At 41.1% G+C, this 16,773-nt stretch overlaps 1 protein-coding gene across 4 annotated transcripts; it reads left to right on the top strand.

Annotated features, from left to right (window-relative positions):
* The first annotated feature begins 5,853 nt into the window (after positions 1-5,853).
* On the top strand, positions 5,854-14,885 carry LOC125741948 (interleukin-21 receptor). 4 transcript variants are annotated; one of them, XM_049013513.1, is made up of 9 exons: positions 5,854-5,971; positions 8,921-9,526; positions 11,362-11,485; positions 11,672-11,829; positions 12,122-12,279; positions 12,386-12,560; positions 12,649-12,727; positions 12,892-12,976; positions 13,060-14,885. In XM_049013513.1, the coding sequence occupies exons 2-9, from the start codon at positions 9,454-9,456 to the stop codon at positions 13,477-13,479; spliced, it is 1,272 nt and encodes a 423-aa protein (XP_048869470.1). In that variant the 5' UTR covers positions 5,854-5,971; positions 8,921-9,453; the 3' UTR covers positions 13,480-14,885. The 4 variants fall into 4 exon arrangements, with proteins under 4 accessions (XP_048869470.1, XP_048869471.1, XP_048869468.1 ...); XM_049013514.1 differs by lacking the exon at positions 5,854-5,971 and adding an exon at positions 6,984-7,363 and having other exon boundaries at positions 9,441-9,526; XM_049013511.1 differs by lacking the exon at positions 5,854-5,971 and adding an exon at positions 6,984-7,376 and having other exon boundaries at positions 9,441-9,526.
* The last annotated feature ends 1,888 nt before the right edge of the window (positions 14,886-16,773 follow it).

Genomic DNA, 16,773 nt, shown 5'->3' with positions numbered 1-16,773 from the left:
TTCATTTTGTCATTACGGGGTGTTGTGTGTAGAATTTTGAGGTAAAAATGAACTTAATTAATTTTGAAATAAGGTTTTAACATAACAAAATGTGGAAAAAGTGAATACTTTCCGAATGCATTGTACAGTGGGCACAGGCTCACCTAAACTGGACAATGGAAGATAGGAGAAACGTTAGCTGGTCAGGAGAGTCTCAATACCTACCGCAGCATTCATGGCGCTTTTTGACAGACGTATAGGAACTAGGTGATACCCGAGCCGTACCGCAGAGACATTAGTTATGGCTGATTTATACGTCTCTGTCTTACCTGCACTGTTGTGAGTATTTATACTTGCATGTCAGTATGTCTGTGTCGCTCAGCAATTGAAAACAGAACAACAAAGTATCCCTTTTTGGGGTCCTTGTTAGATTTGTAAATATGGAAAAAAGTCAAGCCTCTACAGTCACTTTTTATGCATTTTTCCATTCTGAAATTAATATTATTAAAATAGTAGTAATACTATTTTTTTTTCTTTTTTTTTTTACTTAATATACTTAATGGAGGTATGCGAAATTGGCTGTCATCCTGAGTGTTTTGCAGACCTGTCTCTAGGCTTGGTTATTTAATGTTATGTAAAAATAGCGCTTCACTTTCAATCAGCGATTTAAGTACACTGGGGATGTACACTTTCTTCACTCCCATAAAAAATAAAAAAATGCTACCATGCAGACCAATCACAGTCCCTGTAGTCTGCATCGCCACAACATGTAGTTACCTTTCTGGGGAAGTGCATGTCAGGCTACAGTGTACACAGTGATGTCGTACTTAAGGTGTCGATGTAATGCCGAAGTGCAAATCAGCCTTTACAGCACCAACGTTGACAGCTCTGGTCAGACGGCTGGAGTGAAATTTTTGATTCGAAACAAGTCTGCACACACATGAACACGCGTTTACATGTATGTATCAGTTTAATTACTTTGTAAATAGACTGTAGGGTATGCAAACTACCCCAATGTATTTCCATCCATCCAGTTTCCAAACCGCTTATCCTACTGGGTCGCGGGGGGGTCCGGAGCCTATCCTGGAATCAATGGCCACGAGGCAGGGAACAACCCAGGATGGGGGGCCAGCCCATCGCAGGGCACACTCACACACCATTCACTCACACATGCACACCTACGGGCAATTTAGCAAATCCAATTAGCCTCAGCATGTTTTTGGACTGTGGGGGGGAAACCGGAGTACCCGGAGGAAACCCCACGACGACATGGGGAGAACATGCAAACTCCACACAGGCGGAGACTCCAACCTGGGTCCCAGAGGTGTGAGGCAACAGTGCTAACCACTGCACCACCATGCCCCCCCCCAAATGCATTTGATGTAGCTAATTTTAGAATAATGTAGATCTGTCATAAGATTTCTTGCATGAGCATGAGAGTCTGAAAGCGTGAGTATCATGCTAGATGCGTGATAGCTGGTAACCAAGCAGTCCCAGCTCACTTCGGTTGTCCACAGCAGAAGATTTAGCTCAGTAAAGGCGTCTCTGGGTTTGGAGAGTGACTGACGTCATACCGAAGATACACTTGTTTAATGTTCACATGGTGTACATCTTGGTTTACTATATGCTATTACTATATTTACAAATTCATTCCATTCAGCCATTCTGTAGCTCTCTTCCATGCCGGAGGCTGGAAACTTTCAAGTTCTGGGTTTTATTCGTTCGTTCGTTCGTTCATTCATTTATTTTATTTTATTTTATTTGACCTTTATTTTCCCAGGCAAGTCACTAAGAATGATTTCTTATTTACAATGACAGCCTGGCAAAAGGCAAAAGAACCTTTTGAGGACAAAGGGGTAAAAGATATAAAGACACATAAATAAATAATACAAACACAGTTATCGGGAGTGCATCACCTACATCACGTTGTGCTAAACTACGAATGCACGCATATCGACACAGATCACCAGTTCTCTTGTCTCTTCCATTTCAACCCGTCAGATGGTGGTGATGCAACCAGCTTGGTACAGTCACACTTTCAGCCCTGCTAGTTAGCAGGGCCAAGTCGGATACGGCTCCCAATTTACAAAGGAAAACCATCTCTTTGGGTTTGACTTGGTTCCTGGTGGCAGTGGAAAAGCGCAAACAGATGGTAGGGTCAGAATGTGGCATAAACGTGAAAGGATGGATCCATCCTACCTTGTATGAGTTCAGGATGGTGGTGGTGTAATGGTGTGGGGATATTATCTAGGCACACTTTGGGCCCCTTAGTACCAATTTAACATTGTTTGAATGCCTACATGAGTATTGTTGTTCACCATGTCCATCCCTTTATGACCACAGAGTACCCAGCTTCTAGTGCCTACTTCCAGCAGGATAACACGTTGTGTCACAAAGCTCATACAATCTCAGACCGGTTTCTTGAACATGACAATGAATTCACTGTACTCAAATGGCCTTCACTGTCACCAGATCTTAATCCAATACAGCACCTATGGTATGTGGTGGAACGGGAGATTTGTAGGTGACAAATCTGCAGCAGCTGCTTTATGCTGTCATGTCAACATGGATCAAAGTCTCAGGAATGTTTCAAGCACCTTGATGAATCTATAGCATGAAGAATTAAGGCACTTTTTTTTCACAACTCAGACTAAGCATTCAAAATAAAACATTAACCGTCATGGACTAGCTGGGCATGCCAGACTTTCTGATGGAGAGGACTGGAGAACCCAAACCAGGAACCTGGAAACTTAAAAGGGGCCAGACCCCAAAACCCAAAACACACAAAAATCCCTCAAAGACAGGACACCCGCAGTACGAGACAGACACACACTGTGGAATACTGGTCCAGGATCATAATTCCCCAACACAGAAACCAGCTAAGTAGAAACCCAAAGGGAAAATGCGAGTCAACAAGAACCATGAAACCCAAGTCACTCAAAAAACCAAGCCAGTACCTGCTGACTACTGACAGGCAGAGGTTAAAGTATTCTGGAACGATCCAGAATGGTGTTCCGGCATCTTCATTTAATACATAAATAAATCTGATTCGTACCTAATATCAAAAGAGATTTTTATTTTGTGTGCTGCAGCCAGGCATTCCTTCCAGCTAATGCCATCAACTGAGAAAGTAATGTCACACTATGACCCTGCCCCCATATTCAACATTTCCTTTTCAGTTCTCATACCCTCACTTCAGTGGGTTCATGCATACAAATTAACTTGCAATCGTGGAACTAACTAGCTACAGAAAGGAAGCCCAAGTAAAATAAGTTGCTTTTTTCCGGCAGGGGTAGGTAATTTCAAAACAACATGTCTGAGCTCATCAAATATTACCAAGCATAGAAGCTGTTTTACGTACAACTTGCGTGTCTTGCCAGCTACCAGTATGATAGCTGCCGCTTTGGCTAGCATTTCAGCTAGCTTAGCTAGAGCGACATTAGGTCGCGCTCGAAAACCAAGTCAAGTGGAGTAGGTTTATTGTCATTTCAGCCATGTACACAATACAGAGTACAGAGTGAAACAAATCTTGGACCATGGACCATGGTGCAACACAAAACAAAAATAGAAACAACACAAGTGCAGGCAGGACAGAACTAAATATTTCGCGTGAAAGTCAACTGAAACCACACTTTTGCACCAAAGTGTTGAACCCAGAGAGGCCACTGCAACTTAGCTCACTGCCATCTGAGATCTCCTACAGTGAGGCGGAGCTAGCATGGGTGTGAGGGTTGCGATCACTGGCGATGGCTGTCAGGAATCCCCTACAAGGACTCTTCTCCTTTGGTCTCCCTGTAGCTGCACTACTGATCCCTCTACTATTATAAGGCTATGTTCACACTGGACATTTTGGTGTTAAAACAGAAAGTTTTCTTCATCCATACTACCCTGGTTATTCAGTCTCCCAAAACAGAGGCTTATGTAAAAGCTCTCATAGCCAAACACTTCTGAAAAGTCTGGGTGTTTCTCAATATGCATAGTTGGCCTTACCTGTGTTCTCATTTACCCATTTTACGTCACCTTCCATTGCCAAAGACCGCTTCTGATACTAAGAACAGAAATACAGAGAATGGTAAAAATCTCTTTTTTACTCTTTCTTGCCCTTTCAAGGATACGCCGGTGGCATCCTAGCCAAACGAGACCAATCCCATGATTCACTGCGCCCCAAGTTTGTTCATGGGAGGCAAGTTAGCAAGAATAGTCCTGACAAGACCACATGTATGATATTTCCGTTCTCGGTATTGCGGAACTCCCTCTGTTTTAGAGTCGCAGTGTGGATGAATGAAAACAGAGACTCTACAGTGCCCTAATTGGTCCCTACTCATCTCATGGTTCATCCCTGATTTGATCCCTCTAGTTACACCCTCTCAACTGATTGGTCACCTGGTCACGCTACATCAGGTCTGCCAAACCATGCTCCTGGAGACCTACCACCCTGCAGAGCTTAGGTGTCGCCCTAATTTAACACACCTGATACAGATAATCAGGCCCTTCAGTAATATCGCAGTATTAGAGCCAACTTATGGTTCAATATAGCTGACTCTAATGCTGAGAAGCTACTGAAGGGCCTGATTATCTCTATCAAGTGTGTTAAATTAGGGCTGCGTGGGACGAATCTTCTCCCAGTGTCAGACAGTTAAAGGTAATCAGCCATTTCATGCAAATACATGAGATGGGCTATAACTTTCTATAATTGGTAAGGGTGCCGGTTTGGCAGATGGTTTAAAATCCTTTATTACTTTAATAGTATGACTCCAGTCAGCAAGGCATGTGTGACTCAATTCCACGGTTGACTCGGACCCTGTAGTGACGGCTGCATTCAAACGCACTTTCCCTGTGTCTGACCTGTATGTATGCAGTAAGGTGTCCCTTATTTGCAGGCAAAAATTTAAATTTCCTAAAATCTACCTCTGACCAAAAGCATCCATCAAGTGTAAAAAAAAAAGGATGTGTAAATTTTCATGAAGATATTTTGATATTTAGGGGTTGCTCAAGTGCCCCAAACTTCATAATTATGGTATTTTGACTAGATTACGATTCCAAAAGCTTCAACTGTAAAATAAAAGGTTAACACATATGTTTTAATAAAGCTAAATCAATACTGATAATAATCTGATGCAACACAAAACAGTTTCACTGATACACAACTATCAATTACAGGTGTTTTGAACACAAACACAAACATCGGCATTAAAACGCTAGTACACTGTTGCAGTGCTTCAGTTGCATATAAAGCAATTATGAAATTTTACAACTGTAACGATACTGTTCAAGTGTTTGTGCTAAATGTCTTGTGTTTATCAGCAACCAGTATTTCCGTGGTACTACTGAGGGCTGTCAACACCGGGATCAGTTGATGATGTTGCTGCGGCTTCAGCTGAATCAGTCAGTAAACGTGTGACAGCTTTTGGATATCGTTTGCGGTTCTCAGCGATTACTTGTAGTAGAAACTGCCAGTTGCTCCTCACACTTGGCCAGGCTTCCTGAAAACTGCTGTATCATTGCTACTTCTCTTTCTGCATGATCATTGATTACCACAAAAGAGCGGGAAATGGCTGAAGCAACTTGACAATCGTGATTCTCTGGCCACTGCGACGCTGGCAGCTGTAGGAATCCTTGTGGCAGCCTGAGCTTTGTGAACAGTGCTTTTGTGTTTTTCGTTGTGTAGTCAGCCAAAGAGTTGTTCTGCAGTGCAGCAAAAGAAATTTCATTCAGTTGCACATGTTTATGAACCGGTTCAACACACTGTCACTGTGCAAACTGAGCTATTTAATTTAAAATATTCTGAGCTTGGGGGCGGCATGGTGGTGCAGTGGTTAGCACTGTTGCCTCACACCTCTGGGACCCAGGTTCAAGTCTCTGCCTGGGTCACATGTGTGCAGAGTTTGCATGTTCTCCCCATGTCGTCGTGGGGTTTCCTCCAGGTACTCCGGTTTCCCCCCACAGTCCAAAAACATGCTGAGGCTAACTGGAGTTGCTAAATTGCCCATAGGTGTGCATGTGCAAGTGAATGGTGTGTGAGTGTGTTTTGCGATGGGCTGGCCCCCCATCCAGGGTTGTTCCCTGCCTTGTGCCCATTGCTTCTGGGATAGGCTCCGGACCCCCTGTGACCCAGTAGGATACGTGGTTTGGAAAATGGATGGATGGATATTCTGAGCTTGAAAAGTCAGAAAAACCATCAATATTGTCTATTTGATCAGCATATATTTTCACTGCTTTTTGTACCAAAACAGCAACAAAACAAAACATACGTCGGGACAAGAGATCAAAGAAGCAAGCATGATAATTAAAGATCTTTTCTTTTGTCTGCTGCCAATTTAAACATTAAACAGCAAACAGCATCATCTTGATCAAGTTCTTCAATTAAACACAGTAAATAAGTACAAATCAAGCATCTGCTTGGCTGTCATAGATATGGTACGAAGTGTGTAGCTCTGCACTTTGTTCGTCGCTCCTTGTACTTAACTTTGGACTGATTTAGCGACCCCTTGATATTAAAATATTTTAATGAAACTTTCCAATCTGTGCTTTCTCACCAAACAGACAATTTCTGGGGGGTCAGACCAACAAAAGGGACAACTTGAAAAATAAGAGACACCCTAGTATGCCGCTAAATAGCCTGTTACACAGTGGGACTGCTGCACAGTTGCACAAAAAGAAACTAATTCACCGAGCAATATGTCGATGTGCGCATGCCCAGTGTAGGGTAGAAGTTTCAGGATGGATGTAAATACTTTTAACGATGTGAAAACGCCAGTGTGGATGGAGATTTCATTTGACTCAACTCAGTTTTTCAACTAAAGTGGTGTGTGCGTAGCTAATTTGAGTTATGAAGGCAAAATTGTGTTCAACCCGGTATTACCAAGTTGTACTTAAAGTGACCAGAGTGTACGCTTTTAAGGAATGCTACAAAAAGATGGAAGGGCATTTAAAAATAGATTAAAACCCCATAAAGATGCTCACACAAACATTGAGTTGGCAACAATTCGACACGCATATTCCCTTCCAAGGGTGATTCACGATATTTTTTTTCTCATCTCCCCTCAAAAAATATTCCTCCCCCCGCTATGTAACCGTGGGGGACCCGGGAGGTAGTGTCCTGTATTTCTTAGGACTGAAAAGTGGCGACCCTGCTGGGGTCTGAAATGCAAGAATTAACTCTGCTCCTTTCGATTGATCAAAGTTTTATCTCAATTCAATTCCAGTTATAAAACAATATTCGTTTAACAAAACCGAGTACTACATAAGATATGGCAATGCAAAGCTCACGGGACGGATGGGTTTGACGTCAACTCCGGCTTCCGTTTTATAAGCAGTTAAATCCACAGCTCATCAGAAGTGAAGATCATTTTGCGGCGTGTCCCGGAGCACCAACAAATTAAAGGTAGCAAAGCAAGGTAATCTGCCATGACAGTCACTTCTGTTTTGTAGAAACTAATTATCCACTGCTTGATTTCAGAATAATTTCATTCCATTGCTTCTTCAATAATTTTACATATACCTGCAATTAGACATCATAAGACAAATGCATGACTATGCGGCTCTGATGGCAAATTTTAACATCACAAACGTAAGCGTAGTTTCTGTGTTAGACATCAGTAAATATTTAATTATATTTTCACTCATATATGCGTATAAAGTATTACGACTTATCAGTAATGCTGTTATCAGTATCATTTCATTTACGTATCGCCGCCAAAGATACTCTATTGTAAAGTTCTCTCTTACCAGCTACTGCGGATCACTTAGTAGATAAGCCCATGTTAAGTGTAGGGACATTTATGATGTGCTGGGGAAACATGTATTGTGCGTGTCTGCAAGTTTATTACCAAATTGCTCTTTTATGAAACATTAAAACCAGAGAGGTGCTTGCTATTCGTCAGCTTTTGCATGTCATTCTATCTTTCACTTGTGGATTGTTTTCACGTGTCTCGGCAGATTAGACTGTGCAAAATGTCTGTCGATTTATTCATGCCATTTGTTTCAATACGTTAAGGTCCATCACGACAGTGTTATGTGTCATAGTCCGTGTTAATAATGGGAAGGCAACCTTAACGTACAGTATGAAGTATTTGAAACTGACCTCTGGTTTGTATGTCTTTTCACGTCTGTGACATCATTTACCGTTTGGTGGTTAAACATGTTTATGTTTAGGTTAGTTTGGATAAAATTAACAAGCACAATATAAAAATTATATAATAATAATAATAATAATAATAATAATAATAATAATAAACATTTGTCCCTGTTATGTGCGAGGTGGTTTAACAGGGATGGCTGGTCTGAAAAACTGTGAAAAAAATAGTGTCATTTTTTTATTTATTAATAACCCAGAGCAACTCTCTTTAAAACCACAAAGGCAACACTGTGGGACTTCTCATGTTAATGAAACAAATTCAGACTATTACTTTGTAACCAATCCTACTTTTATGGTGAAGCAATGCTGAGAAAAGTGGAGAAAGTATTGTTGATAATATGGATTTTATGGCTGTGGCGATCTTAGGAACCCTTGGATCCATACTAACCACCACCACCCCCCCCCCCCCCCCCCGCCCCCCACCCACCACCACGCTTTACAACTCAAACAAAATAATTTTTTTGTCTGAAAGGTTTGTCAGCTGTAATTTTGGGCATCTTCCCCCTACCCTGTATTCAAAGCCTCCCCCAACAGATCATATGCTTGACCCACTCTGGGATGAAACACATGGCTAATCAAATTTCTGAAAATTGGTATTTGGAGAGGGGCGGCATGGTGGTGCAGTGGTTAGCACTGTCGCCTCACACCTCTGGGACCCAGGTTCGAGTCTCTGCCTGGGTCACATGTGTGTGGAGTCTGCATTTTCTCCCCATGTCGTCGTGGGGTTTCCTCCGGGTACTCCGGTTTCCCCCCCACAGTTCAAAAACATGCTGAGGCTAATTGGAGTTGCTAAATTGCCCGTAGGTGTGCATGTGTGAGTGAATGGTGTGTGAGTGTGCCCTGCGATGGGCTGGCCCCCCATCCTGGGTTGTTCCCTGCCTCGTGCCCATTGCTTCCGCGATAGACCCCCCGCGACCCAGTAGGATAAGCGGTTTGGAAAATGGATGGATGGATGGATGGATGGTATTTGGAGAGTTTTAATACCCTTTTGGTGACTGTTAAAAAGCCTAGTCACTGAACCTTTTGTGCAGACGATGAAATGCTACCAAAGCTCATGCAAGCTGATTTCCATGTGATCTGACAGAGCAGGAATAGCCACCCTCTGCTGAGCATGACAGTGTGTTCAGCAACCCCCTCGCCGACCCCCTTAATAACCACAGCCAGACCCAGGCCTGTGTAGTACTGTTGTTCAGAATAAAAATCTGATATGGTCTGAGATCAGTAGTTTTCAGTCACTCAGTATACTTCCTCTTTGCTAAAAATATTGCCGAGCTTATACTGTACCAATAACTTTAATATTGCAGAATCATCTTTCCTTTCACAGAAAAGATCTGATTATGAGTCGACTTTTTGCCTTTCTTTGGGTATTTTACAACAGCAGCCTTCTGTCTGGAGCCACTGTAACAAAAGGTAACTGTCCTTTCATCTTTTCCTTGGATGTTGGTAAAATCTATGCCTCATACCCATAACCCTAACCTCTAAACCTGAATGGTTGTTCAGGATGCAAAGTTAACAATTCCCCCCAATTAGAAAGGACTCACTATGGTTAAAATTTCTAAAGCAATGTATGTCTGTAAGAGATATAGAATTTGTTATCAGATAAAGCGTTTTTATTAATAAAAATGTAAAAATTTGCAGATTATATTACTGCAAAGTGGGACAGCATGGTAGTGAAGTGGTTAGCATTGTCACTTCGCACCTCTGGGACCCGGGTTCGAGTTTCCACCAGGGTTCCATGTGTGTGGAGCTTGCATGTTCTCCCTGTGTCGTAGTCAGGTTTCCTCTGGGTGACCTGGTTTCCATGCTGAGGCTAATTGGAGTTGCCCAATTGCCCGTCAGTGTGCAAGTTGAGTGCCCTGAATGTGCCCTGCAATATGTTGCTGCCCCATCCTTGGTTGTTCCCTGCCATGTGCCCATAGGCTCTGTACCCCCTACAACCCTGAATAGGAGAAGCAGTATCAGAAAATGGATGGATTACTGTAATGATAATGCATAGAAGGGGGGCAGATCAAGATCTAATAGCTACATCTTCTTAATTGAACCTTGTCACCAGTGATCAGATATCAGTAAAAGCAGGAGATACGCAGGACATGTGGAAAAGACTGAAAGTAGATCCAGCTTTTGAAAGTTTTCAGCTTCACAAAATAATGTGATGCGGCAAGACATCGATTGTTCCCATCACAGGAAACAGAAAGTGACACACGGGGCAAAAAGGGTGGACAAAGCAGAATTGAAAAATATCATTATAGCTAATTCATAACGAGAGGGAGAGTGAGATGGAACGATTAGCCTTACTTTGTCTGTGCTTCCTGGCAATTGGCTTCTGGCTCTCTGCTCAAACAACGAAAACACACTCGGAGAGATAAGGTACAGATGAGTAAAAGTACTGCGGTGAATGGGAACAGGAATGTCCTTCGTTAACATAATGTAGTGAGAGGAGAAAGGGCCAGGAGATGGTTTCTTCATCCTAGAAAAAGTAGAATCTTTATTATTATAAAAGACAGGAAAACAAATTCCAGCTACTTCTAAGACAAAAGTGGCCCGCTTACACTCCGGCAGGAAAACAAATAAATCTTCAAAATAAAAACACCTGTGCCCTGACAATTCTGACAGTCTAAGAATTCACTACACAGGACTGTTTTGAAGTGCTTGCATTATTTTGAAGTTCTAAGGATTGCAGACTCATAGGGGTTGAACCAAAAATAAAATGAAGAGCCTAACCCTGCTTTGCTGATCAAACCCCCAAATGGAAAGACATCATTAATAAGTTGCTTCCAAACAGGCCAGTGACTGGGCACCCGTTTTCTGTAATGGTCGTAACACGTAACACAGATTCCCGTGCTGTGCCTCCCGAGGCCGGCACCCGGTGATCACCGTCATGTGGGATTGTCCCATCCGCCGGTTTCCACTTCACCTCATGCCTCATGTGGCTGTCCATGCATAGGAAAATCCAGTCATGGATACGCCTATACATTTATAGCAGCCAATCAGGTAGCATATGCCAAATTAGTCGCAATTGAGTTTATTGCGAATTATTTATGGTCATGCCCACTTATTACTTTTTAATGCAAACTCTGAGATTGTTTCCTTTTGGCAAGATCTGAAAGAAAGAGGCTATACTATTCAACAGTTTGTGATTAGTTGTATTTTAAATATCTTAATATTATATTTTTCCATACTGTGGAAGTTAAGTAATTGGCAGTTGACTCATACAATCATATTCCCTTTGTTTCCAACTTCCACAGGCACTATGGATGAGATCTCTTGTGTAAATGATTATTTGTTTACAATAATCTGCACAGTAAGAATCTCCAAAGGCTCAAATCATATCAGAAGTATCTCATACTGGCTGGAATTTCAGCAGAATGGGTAAGGCATACTTCCTGTATAATTATACCTGAATTTGATGGTTAAACACATGTGAATAAAATTGCAATTTTGAAGTTAAAGCTATTGAAGGTGGATTTGAGGATGGTGTCTTTGTTAGTTGCAATATAACAGTCATTTAAGAGTTATTTTTACGATAATGTGTCATATACTCTCTTTTATAAACAGAAAAACATTCAACTGTTCACTTGCAAAAATACTGGATAATTACCAATGTACATTCCAGTCTCCAGAAAGATTTATAGATACGGAGCATTTTGTCATAAAGCTCCGGGATAATTTGTGGACTGCCATGTTAGAAAATATGTACAAGCCAGTAAAACACAGTAAGTTTCTATTTTGGTGTCTTTTTCTTTCTTTCTTTCTTTCTTTCTTTCTTTCTTTCTTGATGCCAACATGTATTGCATCTATGTCAGTGCCTTGAGGTGAGTCTGTTATGAAAGGTATTGAATTGAACTCAAGACAGCTGAAGTAAAACTTACTGATGTGTCAAACTGAACTATAACCTGTGTCTGACCTTTATTAGAGATTATGTTTAACCTTCATTCATAAAAGTTTTGAAATGTCCTGTCATTTCCTCTCCATTATGTTTGTCTGACAGCTGGTTTCTTTTTCTAGTAAAACCAGTAGCACCCTGCAACCTAAGCATCCACTGGTTTCCTGGTGGTTATAATTTCACTTGGCAGAACAGTTATGAAAAAATTCAGCCTCGGGTTTTCTTGATAAAGTATCTGAAATACAGACTTTGGTACTACAGAAGTGGAGATTCAGATGATGTAAGCTTTCCAAAACCACTTTGATTGTACAGCAAGAACTGGGTTTTCACTTGACATTTGTGACCCATCGATTATTTTTTTCTTATTGCGCTTTTTCTGCTCATAGGTGACAAAGATAGAGTTATCTGAGAAACTAGTTCAGGTTGAAGACTTGAGGTTGGAACCAGACACAGAGTACATAGCACAAGTGTCCTCTAGTCCTATAGCGAGACATTACTATGGGCAATGGAGTGATTGGAGCCCAGCTGTAAAGTGGAGGACGAACAAACATCAGGGTGACGGTAAGCACCGCCGAAGCCTGATCACAGTTACGCTTCATGAATGCTATATACAAAATGATATATCTGCAGATGGTTTCCCTGTTTCCAGGCACACTGCTGTTAGTTGGACTCGCTGCATGTGTTGCAATTGGCATAATGCTGCTTTTATGCTTCAGTCTGAAAGAAAGGTAACCAATACCAATACAATATTGTTGATCCACAACATTTTTTACTGGAAGTTTCACTCATAGAATTTCTTATTGCATTTTGTAGTACAAGTTGTGTGCAATGACTATAAAATATATTCTATTCTATTCTATTCTATTCTATTCTAACCTGTCCTGTATTGTAGGCTAAACCTAAAAAAGTACTTCAGTGTTCCAACACCAGAACCTTTCTTTCAATCCCTCTACCATAAATGTAAGGGAGATTTCAAGGTAAGGTTGTTTCTATTTAATTTTTCCTCACATGTTTCTGTATTTTGGAACTTGACCTTTAATATGTGTGTTTGTCACTGTAGAGCTGGGTCGTGTCTCAAGGAAATCTGGGAAGACCATTAAATATAGAGGAGCCCTTGAAACTTGACACCTTGGTTGTGGCCCCTCCCATAGACCACAAAGAAAGCTATATTCTCCCCCCTCTCCAACACGCACAGACTTACACCACGTATGTCAATCCATGGGACAACACCTATGGCGTAGAGCCGCAGGACACCCTGCTCTCCATCCCCTTCATGGTGCCTGAGCTCAGTGTCATGGTGGGTTCTGTCCTTCTGAAGCACCCAGGCCCCGACGTAGGTGACTCGAGATTCGGGGACCTGCAGTGTAGCACAGGCTACAGTAACAATTACTGCACACTCACTGCTGTTGGCAATGAGCTTATCCGCAGCAAAGAACCAGAGGAAGATTGCGATAACACATTGTGGCTCACAAAGATTTAATACATATTTCAGATGAGGACTTGCAGTTTGTGGAAATCTGGACATAAAAAGGTGGATACACATTAGCCTTTGATAAAATACAATCCATCCATCTATCAATTGCAGGATCAGAAGCTTTTGCAATTCCACTATATGAAAGAAGCAGAATTACTGCTGAATTTACACAGTGTATGTCCTTAATATGCTTTACTTTTCTGGGGAATTTCCAAGCATTCTAATTTCCCATGAATAGGATGAGAAGTGTGTTTTTTGTTGCTATGGTGTAAATGTGTCAGCTGGTGTCCTTACTGACTTTGTAACTGCTGTAAATATTTAGCTATTTTTCTATGAATAAAATGGTAATATATGTAAATTGTATTATATGAAAGCATGCAAAGTAAGAACTGGGGGAAGAACAGGTATATTCATAGACCGAGTTTGATGATTACACTGGGGAGCCAATAAAACGCATCTTACGCACATATCTGATGCACACAACCTACTACAGTGGTGCCTCGACCCACAAACAGTTCTGTTCAGTCCTGGTCATGAACAAATCGGGTTACGAACCAGATGTTCGAAAAAAGTTTTGTACCGGTTCACGAACCATGTTTCAGGCTGCGAACACAGGAACATCCCCCAAAAGTGCCCCAAAGAAGCACCCGAAACACGAAGAAGTGTTGGAATTATGGCCAAGAACGGTTGTGGAAATGTATAATAAACTTGTTGTAGATGTATGTCTTTACTATATCTCTTCAGAGGTCGAATATCTGAAAAAAGAAAAAAAAATAGAGAGAGTGAGAACGTTCTGTTATAGCGGTACCTTTCAGTGACTGATAAACATGTTTGTGATGGTTTTTAACAGTCACATATCTATACATAAAATTATAGTACTTCATTAATAACATGAATTATTAAGTAACTTCTATTTAAGTGTTATATTCTCCATTCACACACAGTGGCAACTGCGTATTGTTTGTTTACAGTACAAACAAAGAAGTTCATCGCCATACAACGCATGGCATCATGAAATGTACATGAACATTTTACGCATATGAAAATAATGTACAGTATAATAAAAAAAAATCACATTTTCAAAATTACTGTATTGTTTTTAACTGTTACTGTCTTTTAATGTTAATTGTTTAGTTTATTTGGGGGGGTGTTTTGTGGATCTTTTCCATGTTTTTGGCGTCTTTTGAGCGACCAGCCCGCTAACAAGCGTATGCTCACTTGTGTATTGGTCCACCTTCCATAACCGTATGTTCTCTTACCTTTTTTCCTTTTTTGATCTAATGTAATTACACATTTTTTATCGCCACACCTAGCATAAACCGTGTTTGTTCGAGTGCTGTGTTCATGAATGTTAATTCTGTGTTCTAATGTACTTACACATACTGTACATTAAAACATATTTTTGTTTCTGAGGTTTGAATGAATTATTTGTATTTACATTATTTTAAATGGGCAAAATTGATTCAGGTGGCGAACTTTTCGGGTGGCGAACCGAGTCCTCGAACTAATTAAGTTAGTGAGCAGAGGTATGACTGTATTTTGTCTACCTGTAGAGTTCCAGCAAACTGTTCACGCAAAGGTGCAAAGTGCCAGAATAAAACATAGTCCAATGGCGGTCTTACCAATTAATTGCAATTTGGACTTAGGTGACTGGGGGGGGGGGGGCTGCTCACCAAAACTCTGCCCCTCAATATGCTGCTATTTTAAACTGTAAATGAATGTATCACTGCTTACATATTCGTTTCATGTGACACCCCATGCATGATTATGTCCAACAGTAACTATCACTAAATTTCTCCTATTGTATTCTGCAACTAGAGTTTTTCTTCCCAGAAAATGTTTTATAGACAAATCTTTTGAATGAATTAAAGAGAGGTCTTAGACATCGCTGGTTTTGTGAGGCCATAAATCTCTGTCTCTTTGAAACATTAGCGTCCTATAATTTTGCCATCTTAAGAAATGTCGACATTTCTTTGAACCAAAAGTCATGTGCTCCTCCTCTGTGGCTTGAAACAGAAGACGCACTATAAAATGGTAGCAGACTGGAACAGAAAGTGAATCTGCCCCATGGGTGTTAAAAGAAAAGTGCTTTGTGCACTTCTGTATGAAAAAAGCACACATAAATGGCGTTAAAAATAACATGGCAGGAAACCCTACCACGCAGCACATTAGAATTACAAGATATCCGTGGGCCAGAGCTTGGGCCTGTTGATCACACTGAAGACACTGACAAAGAGACTGGATGTATCAGCTTGCTGTTAAAAAATAAACGTGAAGATGTGCGCACACAAGGTGTTTAGTTTTTTGTATTGAAACATTTTTTTTAAGTTCATGCAAAATGATCATCTGCATTAAAAAAACCTCAGTATACACAATATTCCCAGAAGTATTGGAACACCCCTCCAAATCCTTGAATTCAGGTGTTCCAGTCACTTCCATAGCCACAGGTGTATCAAATCAAGCACGTAGGCACGCAGACTGCTTCTACAAACATTTGCGAATGAATGAGTCGCTCTCAGAAGCTCAGTGAATTCAAGCGTGGTACTGTGATAAGATGCCACCTGTGTCCCTTCATTAAATTTCAATTCAATTCAATAGTCAATGTCACAAAGTACTTCAGATATAGCCAGCCCGCACCCCCCACCAAGCAAGCCTGAGGCGACAGTGGCAAGGAAAAACTCCCTCTAGTAGGAAGAAACTTTGAGAGGAACCTCAGGGGGGTTTGAGGGGACCCCATCCTCCTCTGGGTGACCAGGGTGCATGAAAATGTATTCACATTAACATAAATTAAAGATTAATGATTATCATTTTAAAGAAATGAAGATACAAAAATAGTCTGTAAGTATCGTTGCTGCAGCCGCATGCTAAGGCCCACTCATTAACATTAAGCTAAAGTTGGTTCAGTGTTAAATTGGAATTCAGTTCGAGTCCATATAATTAAAAAGTCCTAGTTGGTTTCAGATAATGGACTCCAAGGAGCCGGATGGGGCTTCAAGCAGTGAAATGTCAGCTCGGTGTTCAGCTCGGAAAAGAAAAGAAAAGAAAAAGAAAAGTTAGTGCGCTACACCTAACCTCCGGCAGTACTAAAGTAACTATGGCAGCCTGGCTAAAAGAGAGACCTGGAAGGAACCACAGGCATGAGGGTTTCCAGGGGTTTTGGCGTCAAGTCAAACTACCGTCAACAGTTTAAGTGATCGGCGAGAATGGCAGGATGACAGCACCAACCCCCCCTTTCACTTTTAATCTCAAATGACCATGAACTCCCAGATTTCACATTCACCTTAAGAAAAAGGGATTTAA

This window comes from Brienomyrus brachyistius, chromosome 5 (assembly GCF_023856365.1).
Source record: "Brienomyrus brachyistius isolate T26 chromosome 5, BBRACH_0.4, whole genome shotgun sequence".
NCBI classification, from domain to species: Eukaryota; Metazoa; Chordata; class Actinopteri; order Osteoglossiformes; family Mormyridae; genus Brienomyrus; species Brienomyrus brachyistius.
Note: the sequence above shows the minus strand (reverse complement) of the source record. Positions and strands in the feature narration are given on the sequence as shown.

What these genes read in the sequence shown, in the direction of transcription:
- LOC125741948 (XM_049013513.1), top strand. Translation starts at nt 9,454, where the DNA reads ATGAGTCGACTTTTTGCCTTTCTTTGGGTATTTTACAACAGCAGCCTT. An exon ending in TGGAGCCACTGTAACAAAAG is followed by an intron (nt 9,527 to 11,361) that starts GTAACTGTCCTT and finishes CAACTTCCACAG; the next exon opens with GCACTATGGATGAGATCTCT. An exon ending in GTACAAGCCAGTAAAACACA is followed by an intron (nt 11,830 to 12,121) that starts GTAAGTTTCTAT and finishes TTCTTTTTCTAG; the next exon opens with TAAAACCAGTAGCACCCTGC.